This window comes from Parasteatoda tepidariorum, chromosome 5, assembly GCF_043381705.1.
Source record: "Parasteatoda tepidariorum isolate YZ-2023 chromosome 5, CAS_Ptep_4.0, whole genome shotgun sequence".
Taxonomy (NCBI): domain Eukaryota; kingdom Metazoa; phylum Arthropoda; class Arachnida; order Araneae; family Theridiidae; genus Parasteatoda; species Parasteatoda tepidariorum.
Window position 1 is genome coordinate 71,775,905 of NC_092208.1, and position 19,671 is coordinate 71,795,575.

Sequence of the window (19,671 nt, forward strand, 5' to 3'; positions counted from 1 at the left end):
GTAAAAATTTAATATTTTGCCATATAAAATTAAATTTTAAAAACTTTATAAAAAATTTTATATCTTACACTCCAACAATTTTTAAAATATTATTATATAAAATAATAAATAATTAATAAAAATTATTTTTTGCATGTAATTAGCTTTGAATAAGTTAACTTTATAATTATGAGCAAAACATTTCCAATGAAGTTTAAAAAGTTATCAAGATAGGATGACATTTTATAAAGTAAAATAAGGGGTCCAAACTTTCAGGCACTCTACTGGCCAAACTACTGGGACCATATTTTTCGGATAGCAGCAACCCTCCATATTTTGAGAGTAAGAAATTCAACACCATCAGAAAAAAATTATGTTTTTCCAGAGTATGTTTTTTTGTCTGGCTTAATAATTAATTTATTGCATATTTAGGGTTAGGCTTTCGAACAATTCAGATTGAGTCCTAGCATGTGAAAATCCAATTATTAGATTAAAAGCGGGTATCCCATTGCTAAGGAATTTTATTTTGATTAATTATCATTTGATTTATTATCATTTATTTTTATTCTAAATATGCTTTCTTAAATGAAAAGATATATAAATACTTTTATATTTGAATAAATAAAAAATATACCAGAAAATTTTTTTTTCTTCTAAGGGCCCAAAAATTTGAATGGCCTAGGACCCCGCGTTCGCTTAATCCGGCACTGGTTTAGAGTAAACCAACCAGTGAAGGAACATTTCATATATATTGATTAAAAATAAAAATTTGAAGGTTTCTTTAGTTTGATTGGTAACAATAGCTTACTGCCAAACAATAGGAAGTCATCTAGCAATGTTTAAGATTACCTGGTCAAATAGACTTCTCTGGAAAAATTTTTGAATTTGTTATTATCTCTGCAACACATTGTTTCTTTGAAAAAATTATAAGGTGAGTGTTTTTATTTATATGTTTGAAGTGGAATTAATTGCATGTAATAGTTTTATTTTTCTCACTGTGAAAAAGAGAATTCAAAATATAGTTATTGAAGTTACGTTTTATTTTATTTTTTAATCATCATAGCATAATAAAGTACTGAGATAAGGGGGTGTTTATTCACTGGATCATCAAACGATGAAAAACCAGTGAAGAAACAAGTGTTCCTTTATTGGGTTTTTTTTTCTAACTTAATGAAAATAAAAGATAAACTTTAATTTTCTTGTACCTTTAGTGATGTTTTGCATCAAAAGTATGTTAAAAAATACCAAAAACAACTTCTAACCAGTGAGGGAACAGGCATGTTCCTTTACATATAAATATAAATTCATCATTCATGGCATATAAATTCATAAAGAGCATTAAAAAATAACCAAAATTAAGTGTTCCTTTACTGGATGTTCATTCACTGGTAAGAGCTGTTCCTTCACTTGGTCTTCTTACTACTTGTTATTTGAACCTCCAAAACTTTAAAACAATGTTATGTAAGTTCTCAACATTTTTTTATATAATTTGCAATTAATAGCAAATATGTTGACACTGTCATTTAACTAAAATTACGAATTTTGAAATTAATATGATTTTTTAAAAGGCAAGCGAAGCTTAAGTGTTCCTTCACTGGTTAGTTTACCCTAGATAAAATATGGTCTGGATTTTCATTGAAATTTTCCTGACATAGGGGAGAGTCGGGTAGTCCCGCCCAGCGGGTACCCTCGCCCACAGTCAATTTCATGTGTATAGAATATTTTTTCAAGTCAAATGGGCCATCGGACATTAATTGTTATATTAAAAAAAGATTATTTTCAAAGTTTCAAGTATTTATGCAAGCTGTTAACATGGTAAACAATAGTTTTGAAAATATGTTGAATACAGTAGTCATGAAATTAAGAAAAATTGGTTGAATGTTTCGATTAAACTTCATTTTAATACTAAAAAAATAATTTTTACTATACATACAACATTAAAGTATGTAGTATTAAGTTTTATTTCCATGAGGAATGAAGTTTATATGTGAAAAATTGTTCCAGTAATTAAAAATTTACAAAAAAATTGGATTTCTGGTAGCCCCGCTCACATGAATGTCGAGTATCACCGCTCAATTTTATTTCGTCGATAAATGTACGGTTGCAAAGATTATTATTTTATTGCTTCAAATTTGAATGTTATATCTATTTTAGCAACAAATATTGTTGTTATTAAATGATTGTTATTAAATGATAGAATTCACTAAAAGTATATAAATATGTAATAAATAAAATAATTTTGTGATAAAAATGATAAATGAGGTTTATCTATTGTCAATACATTGGTCACTTTCATTTACACCTGAAAATACAGTCAAAAAACATAATTTTTGTAACTGGGCGGTGCTACACGACATATTTTGAAAAGAGCTGAAAAACATGTTTTATTAAATTTCTATTTTTTTAAGTTAAACTATTCTTTTTTTGGTTTATTCTTTTTGCATTATTTAATTAGATGGTAAAATAATAGAAACATACAAAAATATTGATTATTACTCAATATTATACAGAAATATAAGCAATACTCTTTAAGTGGGCGGGGCTACCCGACTCTCCCCTACCTGGAAAAGTCATGGGATTTTTTTCAGAAATTCAGTGGGAAACCTGTTGAAGTTATTTACAATGTTTAATTTCTTTTTTTTTTGCACACTTGACAATGTAGTGAAAATAGTGATGGTTAAATGTTAGTTACCTTTTCATCAGCAGCTTCGATGACATTCTGCTGGTTTGCCACAGCTATCTCTCTCTGAACTGTAATGCGAACACTCTCTCTCACAGCCTCTTCTAATTCTTCAATCCTCTCTTGCTGCTGTAGCACTTGCTCCTGATGATTTATTTTAAAGAGAGGGATTTTTTTGAGGGGGGAATAAATGGTTTGATGCAAAAAGGGAATAAATAATGATGGGAATAAAATTAATATAAAACAGACATAAACATAAAAAGGAATTTTGCGAAACAAAATAAAATTCGATTGAAAATTAATTAGTTTTCTTAGTTATAACAAAGGAAGAGAATAAAATAATAATAAATACAATTAATTGAAATAATAAAAAATACAATAGTGAATCTCATCAGCAATACAAGGCTGATAGGAATGAAAAGAAATTTTATTTATGAAAATATTAACATTAAAAAAAGCTAGAGAAGAAACTAGCTGGTCCAGATGCCTGTATTATGAACACAAAGGGAGGGTAAGGGGAAAGGAGAAAAGCGAAGAAAGAAAAGAGTTAGTAAACAGGAAATTAGTTAGTCAGAAAGTTATCATTCAGAAAGAAATTAAATGTTAAAATTATAAGCAGTGAACACAAAAAAATTTAATCTGCTTTTTTTAATTACGAGTAAACTATGCATTTAAAAAATGAGAATTTGAATAATCAAGTGACATTGATAAAATTTAAATACTATCCTCTCACTTAATCTTTGCGAGACGTTTATGTTTGGGTCGTTTAAGTCCAATAATTTGTAATAAGGACGATAGCTTTTGGTGACACAAATACTTCAATTTAAAATTCTTGGTTATACATATATATATGTTACAAGTACAGATATTATTTCCATAATTCTGGAGCTCTACTGCTCCCTACTCTTTCACTATATCCAGTCTCTCGATCATTGCACTCCATCCTCTGTCATAATCCAGCTAATACTAACTTAAAAAAACTCTTTTTTCCCACCAGAAAAAGTTCTTCCCTTCACCACACTCCACCCCCACTCTAGCAACCTCTGACTCTCAGGTCAGGGGTCAATAGAATGCTTGGGAGAGGAATCAGTTGGTATTGAAACTTTTGTTCAATAGTATTGGTTGCTATCCATACTTTCAGTACACAGTATTAAGAAAATAGTAAATGGCATTTAAAATTCCATTAAATGTTTGCTACTAGTATTACAAAAAATTATTTTTAATTTTTTCTCTTTGCTGAGCCTAAACTCTTCTTGTAATTAAATACCTGAATTCTGGTTAATCTGAATCATAATAATAAAAAAAAATGCAACATCTTTAGGAGATGCTTTGTTTGAGCTATTGTTTTTGCCAACATAAGTTACTTGTATAATTACCAAAACTACAAAATTATTGATTGCTAAAAAAAACTGTTTATTGAAACAGTAATTAATACTGATAATAATACATCTCTACTGATAACAATAAGTTAAAATTTTGTACAGAAATTTAGTAACAACATTATAAAATATTGCATAGAATCAATACTTTGATTTGAGTATCAATAGTCAATTCAATTCAGTATCATTTGATGGTAGTATGTTAATATTTAAGCTCTTTAATATTTTTTGCTATTAAATATTTAAACTTATTGTTTTATTTTATTGTAGAAAAAACTGTATCTTCAGTAAAAAATTTGCAAAAATCTGCCACACATTACAGAAAAATTTCCACTAATAAGTTTGCTTCTAAGAATATGGAATGCAAACTTATTAAGAATGATTTCAATAAGAACAGGGCCTAGTTATTTCAAAAGCTAACAAGGGCATGCACTAACAAGAAGCAGTTCTACACTTTAAATAACACTTCATAACATTAAAATTAAATAATTGAAAAATATTAAGGAAGATAAATATGAAAAAACAAACATTTCTATTTTGAAACTTTATCCTTTAAATGATTTTAACTCTTGTTTTTTATTCGATGTTGATTGATTTAAAATGTAACTTTGGAATTACTAGAAATTCTTTGCGTCATAACTTAGTTGATTATTTGCTATAACTGTTGAAACATTTAAATTAAATTAAAATCATTAAAAAAAAAAGAGTAAAGGAAAATATACTTAAATGTACACAAAAATAACTTTTTTCAAAATATGCATGGCAATGGACCATTAACTGTTCCATCTTGTAGTTTTGCAAGCTATAGTGTTATTTGTTGTTGCTTGTAAGCACAAATTGTTTGCTTTGGGAAATAAATCCCCTAGTCTCAGCATAATGGATACTAAAAGATGTGGGACACTCACTGCAGTAAAGGTGAAAGAACAGGTAGATAAGCTTTTGATAGATTTATAGGAAGTTGGTTCGTATAAATACTTATTTTTCAATTTGCTAACATGGTATTTTAATTGTTTATAACATTAATCGGCTTGTGTCACTAAGAAATCTGTGTTGGTCACCCATGGCCTAATGAGTTAAATAAATGTGGAGTCTAGCATAAGTTTTTTTAATTTAATTTTGTTAGTGAAACCCTGGATATCAAAAACAAAGATAGGGCTACCTGGCATCGAATTCTAAAGAACGCCAGGGCCCATCCATTCCATGATTTATGAAGAAAAATGCAAATTTAATCAGTACAAAATACTTTAAAATATAATGATTTTTAAATACCTGTGTTTTAGAGGCTTCTTTAGTAGCTTCAGCTTCTCTTCTCCTGGCTTCTTCTAACATCTGAGCATTTTTATTCCTTTCTGCTTGTTGGCCCCTTTTTGCTCCTTGAACTTTGCTTTCTTTGTCCTTCATTCCTCTGAATTGGGAAAAACCGAGTTAAATCAATTTAACTATGACTATTTAGTATTATGTAAAAATAGCACCACTTTGAAGTATAAGAAAACCCAATACCTTTGATCTTAAATGTGATATTAGCTTTCATATTGTCCAAAACTTAACAATCTTACTATCATAGAATACTTTTTAACCCAATCTTTATACTGGGTAGTTCCCTAATGACACTTCAGTAATCACCATATGTATTTCAAGGATTCTCCAAAAATGAAATAAAAAAAGTACACTTAATGGGAGTCATAAATTAATGTTTAAGCAAGGAAAAATTAAAAACACTATCAAAATCTGAAGAAAAATGAGGGATAAAATATATCCAGTCCTGTTTGATTGTTCCATGAAACTCGAGGGTTTTTCTAGAAAATCACCATTCAACTCCTTTCAGTTTTCCAAGGCAAGAGCAATCAAGCACGTTTTGATGACTTGAATACACCTTCCACAATAGTGATTTGTTTTATCTTTCTCGACGTTATAAAAATTTGCAACCACTAATGTATCTAATATCAGGGCAACAACTCCGATATTTTTGTGGGATTATTAGTCAAAATATAATGAGTAACGAGGCCATATTCTGCACAAGCTTTTATTTACCTACTCTTGAGCACTAGGGTCATCGGTCAATACTATGGAACACACATCAAATGGTTTCAGAGAACTAGCTCGAGCCAACGTCTCTTCTGACAACTTTTTTCGCCACCAATGAAGCAATTTTTTTCTTTTCCCCGGTGGGTGAAGGGATGAGGAATTCTTCCAACTCCAGCCTCCATATATCTGGAGCCCCAAGGAATCTCATTCCGTCTACGTCGCTCCGACAACTTTTTCGGCTTCGGGATGAAGAACCTCCAACGGTTCCTCCTTTCAGCCTTAGAAGGCTTAAGATTCAACTGTATACGCAATGTTTTTTCTGCCAAATGGTGTCTCCGCTAATCTTAAATCCTGCCAGCTTCTAATATCAATGCAATAATCTCGATATTTTGGTGGATTATTCGTCAAAATAACAGGAATAATGAGGCCATATTCTGCATAATCTTTTTGTATTTCATAATTTCCAACTAAACTCCGTCTGTTTTGACGGGACATGTGTCTCCCCCTCTCCAGCTGGGAGGGGGCTGAGACTTCTGCTTCCGTTTAGTAAATAAAAAAGATTATGCAGAATATGGCCTCATTATTCCTGTTATTTTGACGAATAATCCACCAAAATATCGGGGTTATTGCCCTGATATTAGATGCATATATTTTTTTTACTTTCTCTTTTGCAAGGATTAAAAAAAAACATTGTGGGTTGTGATAACAAAATACTCTGTATTTTGTTAAAATTCTAATGAAAAATGAAATTAAAAAAATAAATAAAAGTTATTCTAAACTGAATAACTAACCATCATTAAAAAAAGGGAAGAGATTGAAATTAAGTAAAACCAGTTTACATGAGGATGAAGAAGAAACCTCTTAAACAGTAAGTGAAATATAGACAGGGTCAGGGAGGATAAGGCTCCACAATTTCGTGACCAACGGCATGATTGCGCAATGTGGTCAACACTGCGCATAGGCTGCCTTTACTTCCCAGACAAGTTGGTACCCATCGATCTGAAGCTGGGCGGGCTTGTAATTATTAGCACAATGTATACGGCTGGTCAGTTTACGAACAATCATCAAAATCAATAGATCACAAATTATATCTAAGAAATGTACACTTTGATTCTAACATATTTATTAATAATTTTTTATAATGAATATTCGATTTTGATTAAATTCCATGTGCAAAAAAACAATTTTGTATGATATTTTTGGACAAAAAAAAATAAATATATTTGTTTAACACTTTTTTTTATAATTGAAATATAGTAAAGTGGCTCAGAAATATAATCTTGCTGTTTTTAATCAACTTTAATAATTCTTCCATCGGTTCATTTAATTGGAACTTTTCCTTTTCTACTAGAGTCACAATCAACAAATCACAAATTATATCCAAGAAATGTTATACTTTGATGCAAACATTATAATTATTTGTAATTTTTTAAATTTTATAATAAATATTCAATTTGGATTAAATTGCATACTTAGCAAAACAATTTTGTATAATATTTTTGGGCGCAAAAAAAAAAAAGATTTTTGTTTAACACTTTTTTATAATTCAAATATAGCACAGTAACTTAGAAATACAATCTTGCCGCTTTCAATCAACTTACTCTTGTAATTCCTTAATCTGTTCATTTAATTGGAACTTTTCCTTTTCTACTACAGTCATAACATCAAGTAATCGATCTAACTCTGCTTGTAGCCTCTTAGCATCTTCTTTGGATTTTATTGATTCTTTTTCTAGTTTGTCTTTTTCCTTGGATAATTCTTCACAAAGTTTTTCTAATGCTCCCAATCGTTTCTGATCATCAGCACTAGGTCCACCAGGTCCCTAAAAAAAATTTTTTATCTTATTTTGAAACATTATTCTAAAAAATAGGTAGATAAAAAAATTAAGCTAAAAAATAGAATTAATCCACGTCTCCTCAACATTTTTGGCACAACAGTGCAGTGACGACCAATCCTTTTGCTGCAGATTCCACATGGACAACCTATTTTTTCTATCTAGTTCAAGGAAAAATGCTGACTAAATAAAATTCAGTTTCTCCAACTACTAGTTCAGTGTTATAAAAAAAAATACTTTTTATTTTGGAAGTACTTTAACTCTACTATTAATTTTTGAGGAGAGAAATTTAAATTCGAGAAGTGAACTTCAAAACAGACATTAAATTTGTAAATTATTGCCATTTCATTTCACAGATTTTTTATAACTGACAAATTATTTATCTAAAATAAGCCCTCTAGAATTATTCCTTAAATTTTAAATCCAAAACATTATTCCACATTGTTTTTTAAATTATTTACACTACATACTGGTTAATTAGACTAAGGTTCCTAAAGAAATAAACAAAAGGCTAATAAAATATATTGCATTCAATTTCTATGCACTTTTTTTGTTTTCACCAATATGTCCAAAATTAACACATTTATTGTTTGCATGAAAAAGCAGGGTCCTTCCTATGACAATCTAGATTGGTCATCCCAATGTTAATTCTCCAGAAAAGCTTATTTTTTAAATTTTATTTATTTTGGGTTCAAAATCCTCTTTCCCAAGCAGTTGCAGTTATTGGCAGCGTTGAGCAATAACTATCAATTTCCTAAATTCAAGTTTTGTAAAAGACTTGGCATGTTACCTTCTCTACATTTATCACTATATTTACAGAAATATAGCATCTTCATGAATTTAAGATGAATAATTTAATCTGCTGAGTTTTGAAGATTGATTCTTTAATTATATTGATTTGGTGAATAGCATGGGAAAAAAAATTAATAGTTATTACAAAAAAATTGACAAGGAGTATTTTTCTCCAGAAAAATTTTTAAGAAGTGAAACTCAAACCCAATGTGTGAAATACGCATCCAGATGCATATTAGTGAACTCTGCCCTAATTATACACACTCCTTCTGAATTGCAACTAAACAAGTTTGTAGAACCTGTTTGCGACTGAACCCATAACCTTTTTACCTTTTTCATGATTCCTCAATACTAATCTATCATTTGTAAATCATGACAAGCTATTTTTAAACTGTGTGAATACAAATTGTGATATATAATATCAATTGCAATACATAATTCATAGCATTAAATCGTGCAATTGATAAAGAACCACTTTGCGATGTAGTGTTAGGCAAGCATTGGAAATACTTTACCTTGCTATGATATAAAATATTATTTGTAATGTGTAATTCATAGCATTAAAGCACACAATTAATATATAATATAACATCAGAGAGACAAGCATTTTAAAGACATTTACTTTGATTATTTCATGGTATTGTAGATCAATCATAATCATTTCCCACAGTAAAAGTGAAAAGAAAAATACTTAAGCTCAGCTAAAAAAAATAGCAAGTCAGCCCTTAAAATAAATAAATTTATTAAACTAAAATAGTTTTAATTCACAATAATAGAAATAAATTTATTATAAAGCTTCCTATCGCTCAATTTGGTGACTTTTAAAATAAAATTTTAAAAATTCTGCGTCTAAAAGCTGCTTAAAAAGGAAAAAATTATGATCTCTTTATTATGATCATTGGTTATCCATTGGTCAAATGCTTTTTTTTCTTTTCTGGATTGACTCCGATAAACGCCACAACATTTCATGTCATGGGTTGCAAAAACTATTTCAATTGATGTTTGTCCTCTTGTTGTCGGACTGGTTTTCAAATCATGCCTATATACGTGTTTCAAGACTTCACAAAATACTTTTTCTTCGTCAGTATTTATATTTATATTAAAATCACCGTCACAACAGTAATTATAAGATAATAATAAAAAGAATATAAAAATACTTTAAATTATCATTATGTAAATACATTAAAAATGCTTGCAATGGAAATAAAAAGAAAGAAAAAATTATCAAGCAACAGCAGTCACCATAACAACGCATGCAATGACGACACATACGCACTGTTTACTATTACTCTTGAGCACAGTTGAAAAGTGTGATGTCCAAATAAAGTGTGCACGCCATCAAACCCAAAACAACACCCATTTTGCCAATGGGTAATAAATCAAATGTTTTGGAAAACAGAGTTTCCCTACGATTACCACTCCACTTGTGCCATTAAGAAAAAGATATTGATAAAATATACTTTTTTCATTTTACTATATATCTATTACTATCTACTTTGATTCCTAACTAATTCCTGAACCAGGAATTCAAATAAACGAAATTTCCTATCACAGGAAATAAATCTGCAAACAACCTTTTACTACTATTGTCATAACCCACACAGGGCAAAAAGTACCATTTAAGTATTAAGCAACTAGGTTTTGGCAGACCCTTGGTCTTTAATATAGGTATCTAAAAAATTATCAATCATAGTTAGAACTCAAAAAAAGAAATGAAACCTATCCTCCTTTTATCAGTCATACCTTTTGTGCTTGCGTTTCTGCTTGTTTGATTTTTTCTTTACATTTTTTCAACATATTCTCTAGATCTTCTATCCTCTTCTGCTTCTCTTCCCCTTGCTTTTTCAGAGTTGCTAATTCAGCTTGCTGTGGACCACCAGGACCTCCTTGCATCTAATATAATACAAAATAGTACATTGTAATATGAATATTTTTTTTAAATCTCTTATAATGAATATTCTGCAATCACTCAAAATTCTCAAAAATCAATTAAAAAAGGTATTAATGACGACAATTAATTTAAGAGAAACAGAAAACAGGAGTATTGCCAAAGGCTGAAGAATCATCATCGATGCAAATCACAATCAAATTGGGATTAAAAATATCAAATTTAATTTTATTCTTAGTTAAATTGAAAGAACACAAAAAGGAAATATTTGAAACCCTTCCCTTATACCTTGAATTAGAAACTATGTAATATTAAACCCACAATTAGAAACTATTCCTATTTCAGCAAACAATAAAACTAAAACTAGTTTCGATACTTGTAACTTGACGATGATTCTTTTCGATAATAATTTATCCAATTTTGATAAAGTTTTTTTTCTCACTTTACACCATAGTTTTGAGAAGCATAGTGATTACATAGCAAAATATATATATTAAAGCAACATGAAATATAAATATTAATACAATTGAAGAATTTAGTAAAAAAGACATGTTAAATGATATTTTAATGAATTTGAGGGAGAAAAAAAAACTTAAAATGCACAGAAACACCAAGAAGTTGATTATAGATTCCCTTGAAAATCACACTATTTTAAAACTTTTCCGAAAAAATTAATGGTCTATTATTGTGCTGGGTCATAATAAATTTGAAAACAAAACCAAGCAACTTTCACACTTGCAAAATATCACTTAACATCTCTTTCACTAAGCTTTTCAATTTTATACACTCTAATAAAATGTACAGCAGCAAATAAATAGAAATGAATAATAAAAATAAAAAAAGTCATAATTCGCAAAATATAAAGAAAATAACTTAAAATATGCATAGGGTAAACTTAAAATATTTATGTAAAATCCTAAAATAGCCATGCTTACTAAACAACCAAGTATAATCTATAATATTGAACGAAAATATAGTGCAGTTCTACAGTGTTGAAACAAAGAAAAAGGCAATGCAGCTCTACTACGTTGAACCAAAAAAATAATGCAGCTCTATGATGTTGAACCAAAACTATAATGCCCTATGAAATATACTAGACAGACACTGACCTGGCTTCTTTCAATCTCTTGTACGAGCATTTCTAATTGAGATTGGAATCTTTCTCTTTCCACACCAAAAGATTTTACTTCATTTTGGGATTTTTCTAAATCTGCTTTTAGCTTTTCAACTTCTTGAGCATTCTTTTGAGCCTCCGCTTTTTGCTTTTCAATTAATTTTTGTAATCTGACATTTTCTTTTTCTAACTTTTCAGTAGCCGCAGGTTTAACCACATTCTTTTGTACCTTCTGCAATTCAGCTTTCATCTGCTGATTAAGTTCCTTGCTCTTCTGCAATTCAACCTGACAAGCTTCCAGCTCTTTTTGGAATGTTGCAATAGTGTCTCCAGATTTTGCCAGCTCTGCGCGAAGTTCTTGCTTCTCAGTATCACCTCCTTGCAATCTTTTTTCAATTTTATTAAATTCTGCTTCCATGCTCTTTTTCACCGTTGTCAAATCAGCATTTAGTTTATCTCTTTCAGCCCTCAACTTTTCGATTTCTTTTCTGTCTTCAGCCATCTGTTTGTTTAAAGTGCCTAAAGTTTCAGCATACTGATTAACTTCAGTGCTTAACTTTTCGTTCTCAACTAACAAGCTTTCAATTTTTTCAACAAGTTTCTGAGTTTCAGTTTCAATACTCTTTTGGCTCTTGGACTGCTCGGATTTCAATTTCTTGTTACTTTCCTTCAACTTCCTGCATTCATTTTGTGAATCACTAAGTTCTTTCTGCAGATTTGCTATTGCTTCATGGGATTTCTTCACCTCCGTCCGTAAATCTTTCAATTCCGATTCTGTATTAACTAGTTGTTCTTCAACCTTTTGGAATTCGCATTCAACAGTTTTTTGGGAAACTAAACGTTCACTTCTAAGTTTTCTATTGTCCTCCCTCAATTTTTTAAGCTCAGATAAATATTTCTCCACCTCTTCTTGAAGATTCGAAACTGCTTCATAAGATTTTGCTAACTCATTTTTAATTTCTGCATTTTCGGAACTTTTATTTTCTAAATTGTCTTTTAAAGTCTTAATTTCATTTTCCATATTCCGTTGAGCAGAGTGGTGAGCTTGTTTCAAGTTTCTATTTTCTTCTTTGGTAAAATCAAGCTCTACAGCAGTATTTTCAATCTTCTTTTGCAAGGTTGATAATTTTTCGTGATACTCACTCAGTTCGGATTTCAATTTCTGATTCTCAGATTTCTCAGTTTGGAGATCAGATTCTAATCGCTGGACATCACTTTCTAACGTTTTCTTAGATTTTGAATCAGATTTCAGTTTTTTGTTTATTTCTTTAAGTTTCTGAAAATCTGCTTGATATGTTTCAATTTGCTTTTTCAAATCAGAAATATCATCATAAGACTTTTTAAGCTCCATTTGTAGTTCTTTATTTTCCATCATGGAGTTTTGTAAATCTTCTTCTAACCGTTGAAATTCTGAAGAAATACTTTTCTGAGTAGCATTCTGTTGTTCCTCTAATATTTTATTTCGTTCTTGGAATTTCTGCAGCTCAGTTTGAGTATCCTGTAGCTTCTTTTCTTTCTCTATTAACTTTTCTTTGACCTCACTCAACTCTTTTTGGGCATCTCTATACATCTTACCCGTCTCAGAAACTGTCTTTTTAGAATTCTCAAGTTCTTTTTGAACATCAGTATGCTGTTTTTGTGTTTTATTTAAAGTTCCTTGAGCTTCGTCTAGTTGTCTTTGGGTGTCTATATATAACTTCTGAGTCTGTTCAACCACTTGCTTATATTCATCAATTTGACTATGGAACTCCTTATTTTCCCTATTAAGTTTCTCAAATTTTTGTTGCAATTCCTTTAATTCCTTATCAATATTTTTAGATTTTTCAATTTCAAGCTTCAACTTGTTTTCGCAATCCTTTAATCTTTTATTTTCAGCTGACATTTCATTTATTTTATGTTGAATATCAGATATCGTTTCCTGACAAGTGGTAAGCTCAGTTCTTAATGTTTTGTTTTCCTCATTGATATCATAAAGAGATTCAGTTTTCTGAAGCTCACTTTTTAACCGATTTTCAGCTTTTTCTAATTCAAATTTAATTTTCTGATTAAATTCCTGTGCTTTAGTTAATTCATATGATTCATCACTCAGCTGCTTCTCTAGGGACTTAACTTTATCATTCATCACTTTGACCTTATCTTCCAGAAGTTCTTTTTCAGACGATATTTCTTTAAGTTTTTTATTAAGGGCACTTGTATCATTTGCATAATCTTCTTTGGTATTTTCCACACTGGCATGCAGTTTTCTTATTTCATCATCTTTTCTTCCTATTTGTGAGCTTATATTTTTTATTTCACTTTGGAGATTAGATATCATTTCATATTGTTTAGACAACTCTTTTTTAGTTTCATTAAGTTCGCTCTGAGAGTTTATAAGCTCATCTTTGTATTTTCCTTTCTCCACGTCGACTTTAACATATTTTTCTAAGTCACTCTTTAATTCTCTTATTAAATTATCTGCATCATTTTTCTTGTCTAAAAGTTCTTCATACCTTTTCTGTGAGTTGGCAATATTATCATATGATTTTGATAGCTCAGCCTTTAAAGACTGATTATCCTGATTCATTCTTTTCAGCTCAATTTCAACTTTGCTATAGTCACTTGCTTTTTTCTCAGATTGCATTAGATCTAATCGGTATTTCTCAATTTTATCTTCCAATTTCTTAACTTCCTTGTTTAAATCATCTCGTTGCTTCTGAGTAGTGGATATTGACTCGTATGCTTTAACCAGTTCCAAACGTAGCTCTTTATTTTCAGAAGCAGAATTTTGTAGTTGGTCTGAAAATTTATTGACTTCGTCATCCATTTTTTCCTTCAGAACTTCAATGTCGGTTCTGAGTTTCCTGTTACGCTCCTCGTGAGTCATGCAGTTATTTTGAGAATCTTCTAATTTCATCTTTATGTTTGATACCTTTTCTTGGAGAGTTGATAACTCTTGTTTTAGATCTTTATTTTCAGTACTTAATGTTTGGAGTTGATCTTCCATCTTTTTACACTCTTTGTCTTTGTCTTGAGATTTTTCAAGCCTAATTCTTAAGAGACGATTGCTTTCTTCAGCTTTTTTAAGTTCCGAATTTGCGTCATCCAGTAACTTTTGAATGTTAGAAACCTTCTCATACAACTTCTTTGTTTCTGCTCTAATTTCAGAGTTCTCAGAATTAGCTTGATATAACTTTTCCTCTAATTTATTGTAACGGGACTGAGAGAGCTGACTTTTGTCTAATTCTTTTTTTAATTTACTGATATCATCTTCTGCTTTTGAAAGTTCTATCTGGTATTTATCAAGTTGTTTTTGATGGCTTGAAATTGTTTCATAAGACTTAGCAAGCTCCATTCGAAGTTCTTTCTTTTCAGAATGAGCATTTAATAATTCTTCTTCTACCTTTATAAGTTCACTCTCAACAGTTCTTTGAGATTTAGCCTGTTCAGCTCTGAGCTTGATGTTTTGGTCCTCTACAGTTTTTAATTCTCTTTCTAAGTCATCCAGTCTTCTTTGCAAGTTAGATACAGTTTCATAAGTTTCTGCAAGCTCCATTCTTAGCTCTCTGTTTTCTGCATTAGCGCCAAACAGTTGTTCTTCAATTTTTTCCAATTCATTTTCAGCCTTTTGAGATTTTATTTGCTCATTCCTTAATACTTTATTTTCTTCCACTAGTAACTTCACGTCCTTTTGCACTTCCTCTAATTGTTTTTGAAGACTAGATGCATCCTCATATGATTTGGCTAACTCAACCCTTAAGTCCCTTATTTCAGCATTTGCACTCATAAGTTCTTCTTCAGTCTTAAGAAGTTCTGATTCAAACGTTCTTTGAGAATTGGCTTCTGATTTTAGTTTCCTGTTGTGTTCTTCTGCCCTCTTCAGATCAACTTGTGAATCTTCTAACTGCCTCTGGATGTTGCTGATCGTTTCGAGAGATTTAGATAACTCTCTTCTTAATTCTTTGTTTTCATTCATAGTTTCTTCCAGTTGCTGTTCAAGCCTCTGCAACTCCCTCTTATGCCGCTGCAATTCCATATGAGAATAATCCAACTCAACTCTTGATTTTTGCTGATATTCTTCAGTTTTACCTCTTACTGATCGATGGTGATCCAGTTCTCCCAATACTTCTTGTAATTTTGCCTCTAATCTGTCTTTATCATCTGCAGAACGACGAGCATCTGTTAGAGTTCTGTCTAGTTTGTCTTTCAATCTATCTATTTCCCTTTGTAGTTTCTCAACTTCTCCTTTTCCAGAAGACTGATCTTTGAGGTGTCTGGCCAAAGATTGTTCAGCTTCTTCAAGTTCTTCCTTTAGTTTAGTTATTTCTATTTGAAGTCTACTGTTTTCAGCAATAGTTTTGTGCAGCTCTGCTTCAGATTTGTGGTGAAGAGCTCTAATGCGTTCTGTTTCAGCTTTAGCCCTTTGAAGATCTGTATCTGAAGCATGGTGAGTAGTCTGTAAACTATCCAACTGAGATTGTAACTGACTTAGTTGAGATTGATGGGCTTTACACTCACCCTCCAGATTGTCTCTCTCTACATGTACTTTTTTCAAATCAGCCAGTGTCCTTTCATGTCTATCAGTTACTTTTTCCAATTCAAATTTAACTTTTTCAACCTCCTGTTTTTGTCGATCCTCTGAGGTGGCATGCCTTTCAGCTTTCAACTCAGCTACTTCAAGATCATGCTTCATTCGCTCAATTTCCATATTATGCTGATGTTTTAATTCTTGATATTTTTTCACTTCATCTTTTGAAAGTTCCAATTTGTTTTTCAATTTATCCACTTCAATATGCAGCTTGGAAATTTCTTCAACGTGGTGATCTTTCTCTATTTCTACCAGACGTTTCTCATTTGATATCTTATCCACTTCTGCTTTAACTTTGTTACACTCGTTTAGAGTTTTCTCTTTATCCCTTGAGCATTTTTCCAACTCCATTTCAGTCTTATCATGTTTAAGTTTTAATTTTTCCAATTCATCTTTCAATGTTTCAATTTCAAACATAGCTTTTTCTTGATTGGTATGATGTTTAAGCATTTGGCTTTGATATCGTTCAACATCTGATTTCAAGTTGGCACTTTCTATTTGCAATCTATCCTTTTCTGCATGCGTTCTATTCAATTCTGCCTGTAATCGTTCGACTTTTTCTTTCAATATTTCAATTTCTTTTTGAGATCTTGATAAGTCTTCTTGTGACTTCTCATGGCTAGACTGGGTTTTTCCAATTTGAGTAGTCACTCTATTCAATTCATTCTTTAGACCATCAATTTCAGATTGCAGTTTCTCTAATTGCGTTTGAGCTTTTCTTAATGAATCCTGAGACTTGTCATATTGCTCTCGCATGACATTTAGTTCCATCTGACAACGGTCCAATTCCAAGCGAAGTTTTTCTTCAGATTCCTTGGAAATAGTCAGTTGCGCAGCAGTTCTGGAATGCATTTCTCTAAACTTTTCCAATTCATCCACAGCACCTTTATAGTCTTCTTTAGTTTTATTTGAAGAAAGATTAGATTTTTCTAACTCCAAACTTAATTTTTCCATATCAGTATGCATTTGATCTAACTTTGCTTGTAATTTATAAATATCTGAATGCGATTTTTCCGATTTTTCTGTCAGTTTGTCATATTCTCTTCTTGCATTGTCTCGTTCCTCTTGCGATTTTTGCAACTGAGCTTGTAACTTTTCAACGTTTTCTCGATAAGATTTAGCTTCTTTTTGGGAAGAATCGTAATCATTATAATATTTTTCCAGTTGATTTTGAGTCTTTTCAAGGCGATCTTTAATGATGTCATATTCAGCCTGAGTATTTTCCTTTTCTTTTAAAGCTTTTGTGAGTTGCGCATGTAAAGAATCCGATTTTTCTTGAAGTTTTTCTAAATCTAAGTTAGTGATATCTTTTTCCTTTTGTAGTCGTTGCAGTGCCGCAAGAGTTTTTTCATACTTCTCTTGAGATTTTTCTGCTTCCACTTCTATCATTTCTTTTTCTTTCTGGAATTTTAATGAATTCATCTGAGCTTGGCTCAGTTGGGACTGTAGATTGTCTAATTCAGATTGAGCCCTCTCTCTTTCTACCTGCATACGTCGCAATTCTGCATTCGCCTTATCCAACTTCTCTTGAATACGATCCGAATCCATTTGTGCCTTGTCTAATGAAGACTGTGTTTTTTCATTTTGAGACTGACTCTTATTCAGTAGTGTTTGAATTCGATCCAGTTCAGTGCGGAGCTTTTCTGCTTCTGCCAGTGCGGCATCTCGCTCACTCTGTGAGCGCGCAACTGTTGACTGTACTCGATCATACTCCTCTTGAATGCTTTCTTTGTCAGCTTGGGCATTCTCTAGTTTAGCTTTCAGACGATATATTTCACCTTGAGAGCGCTCTATTCTTTCTTGAAGTTGCTCGACTTCCCCTCTCGAACGATCTTGCTCAGCCTGGTGCATGCGATATTCCGCTTGAACTCTGCGTAGTTCAGTCTGTGCCTTTTCTAAACGATCTTGAATACGTTCATATTCATCAGATTGGTACATTTGGGACATGCCATATGTAGTCTGAGTTCTATCAAAATCGGATTTCAAACGCCCAGACTGCTCTCGCATTCTCTCATTCTCCAGGGCAAGCCTAGCAAACTCAGTGCGACTGCGGTCAGACTCATTCTGAAGCTTCATCATCTCTGACTGCATTTTATCCAACTCTGCTCTGGCCTGACCTAATTCAGATTGAGAATTTTCAAGCTTAACCTCTATTCTATCTTTTTCTGTGGCCGCTTTCTCCAATCTCACCTGTAACTTTTCCATGTCGCTCTCCAGTGCATGCATTTTCATCTTATACTCAGCTATATCCCTCTCGTGAAGCTCGCGTTCTTCGTTCTTCTCCTGCTCTGCGCGGTCTCGTTGCTCTCGGAGTTGTGTGATCTGCTTGTCCTTGTCCCCTATCGCTTCTTCTAAACTTGAAAGTGCACCTTCAGAAGAGGAGTGATGGGCCTGCATTGCTGTCAGTCGGGCACGTGCCATGTCCACTTGATTGTCTTTCTCTTTCAGAAGGTCTTCTAAATTTTCAATCTAGAAAAAAATGAGTACAAGATGAGAAGAATTAAGAAACAAACAGCATAACTAGCACCAATTAACTGATTTGTTTCAGTACTATACATAAGTACCTTTGTTAATACAGAAGCAACAGATGAATATCACCTTCTGTTGCCTTGACACTGAGGAGGGTACTTTCGCACAGTACTAAAATAATTGTCTGGTTAATCTGTTTATTTGTACTTATTATGTTGTTTTACTACTTGCAAAGAGCTAACCTAACAAATTTTGATATTTAAGATATGTCCTAATGAGACATATCATGATTTTCTGTGATTGCATTTAGAGTTTTCTGAAATAAGTGTAACACATGCATCAAGGAATATAATATGCATTATAGTCTGTTGTGTAAATCATGTAATACACTGGTGTGCAAAACTTAAGCAACAAGTGCGTTTTTTTGTCATAACTCTACAAGAAATCATCCGATTGACATGAAATTTGAATATGATGTACATTATTTTGTACTTAAACGATGGTAAAAGTATAATGGCGCAGAAATGAATATAAAGCTTAAAAAAGAGTATGGAACAAAAAAAGGCTTTATTTGACATATAGTGGCGTTACACATGATTGCCTGAAGAAGCCTAAGTACAACTGGCAGATGTTCCCTAGTATGGGATATGCCCTCCCCTTACTGTAATAGTTGCTTGGCATCGTCTCTCCAGGCTAAGCACCAGATTATCCCGGAGTTCTTGGGGTAAACGTCTCCATTCCTCCTTTAACGCATCTTTCAGCTGATGGGTGTTACCAGGAGGATACTGTCGTGTCGCAAGACGTCTCCCTAATGCATCCCACACATGCTCTATGGGATTTAGATCTGGAGAGTAAGCTGGCCAATCCATTCGTGTGATATCTTCACTTTCCAGTAGCTCTTGAACATTAGCAGTACGGTGTGGCCGGGCATTGTCATCCATAAAAAT

At 31.8% G+C, this 19,671-nt stretch overlaps 1 protein-coding gene across 2 annotated transcripts in view; it reads right to left on the reverse strand.

Annotated features, from left to right (window-relative positions):
• Positions 1–18,439, reverse strand: part of LOC107449667 (uncharacterized) — a 33,892-nt gene extending 15,453 nt beyond the window's left edge. For both annotated transcript variants that reach the window (XR_006226224.2, XM_043051568.2), the window contains exons 1-5: positions 11,687–18,439; positions 10,433–10,582; positions 7,665–7,885; positions 5,308–5,443; positions 2,672–2,803 (exon numbers count right to left, since the gene is read on the reverse strand). Coding sequence is in view for 1 of the 2 variants with exons in the window: in XM_043051568.2 (XP_042907502.1) it covers positions 2,672–2,803; positions 5,308–5,443; positions 7,665–7,885; positions 10,433–10,582; positions 11,687–18,346 (7,299 nt within the window). In the remaining variant the exon portion in view is untranslated. The remainder of the gene's footprint in view (positions 1–2,671; positions 2,804–5,307; positions 5,444–7,664; positions 7,886–10,432; positions 10,583–11,686) is intronic.
• Positions 18,440–19,671: the final 1,232 nt, after the last annotated feature.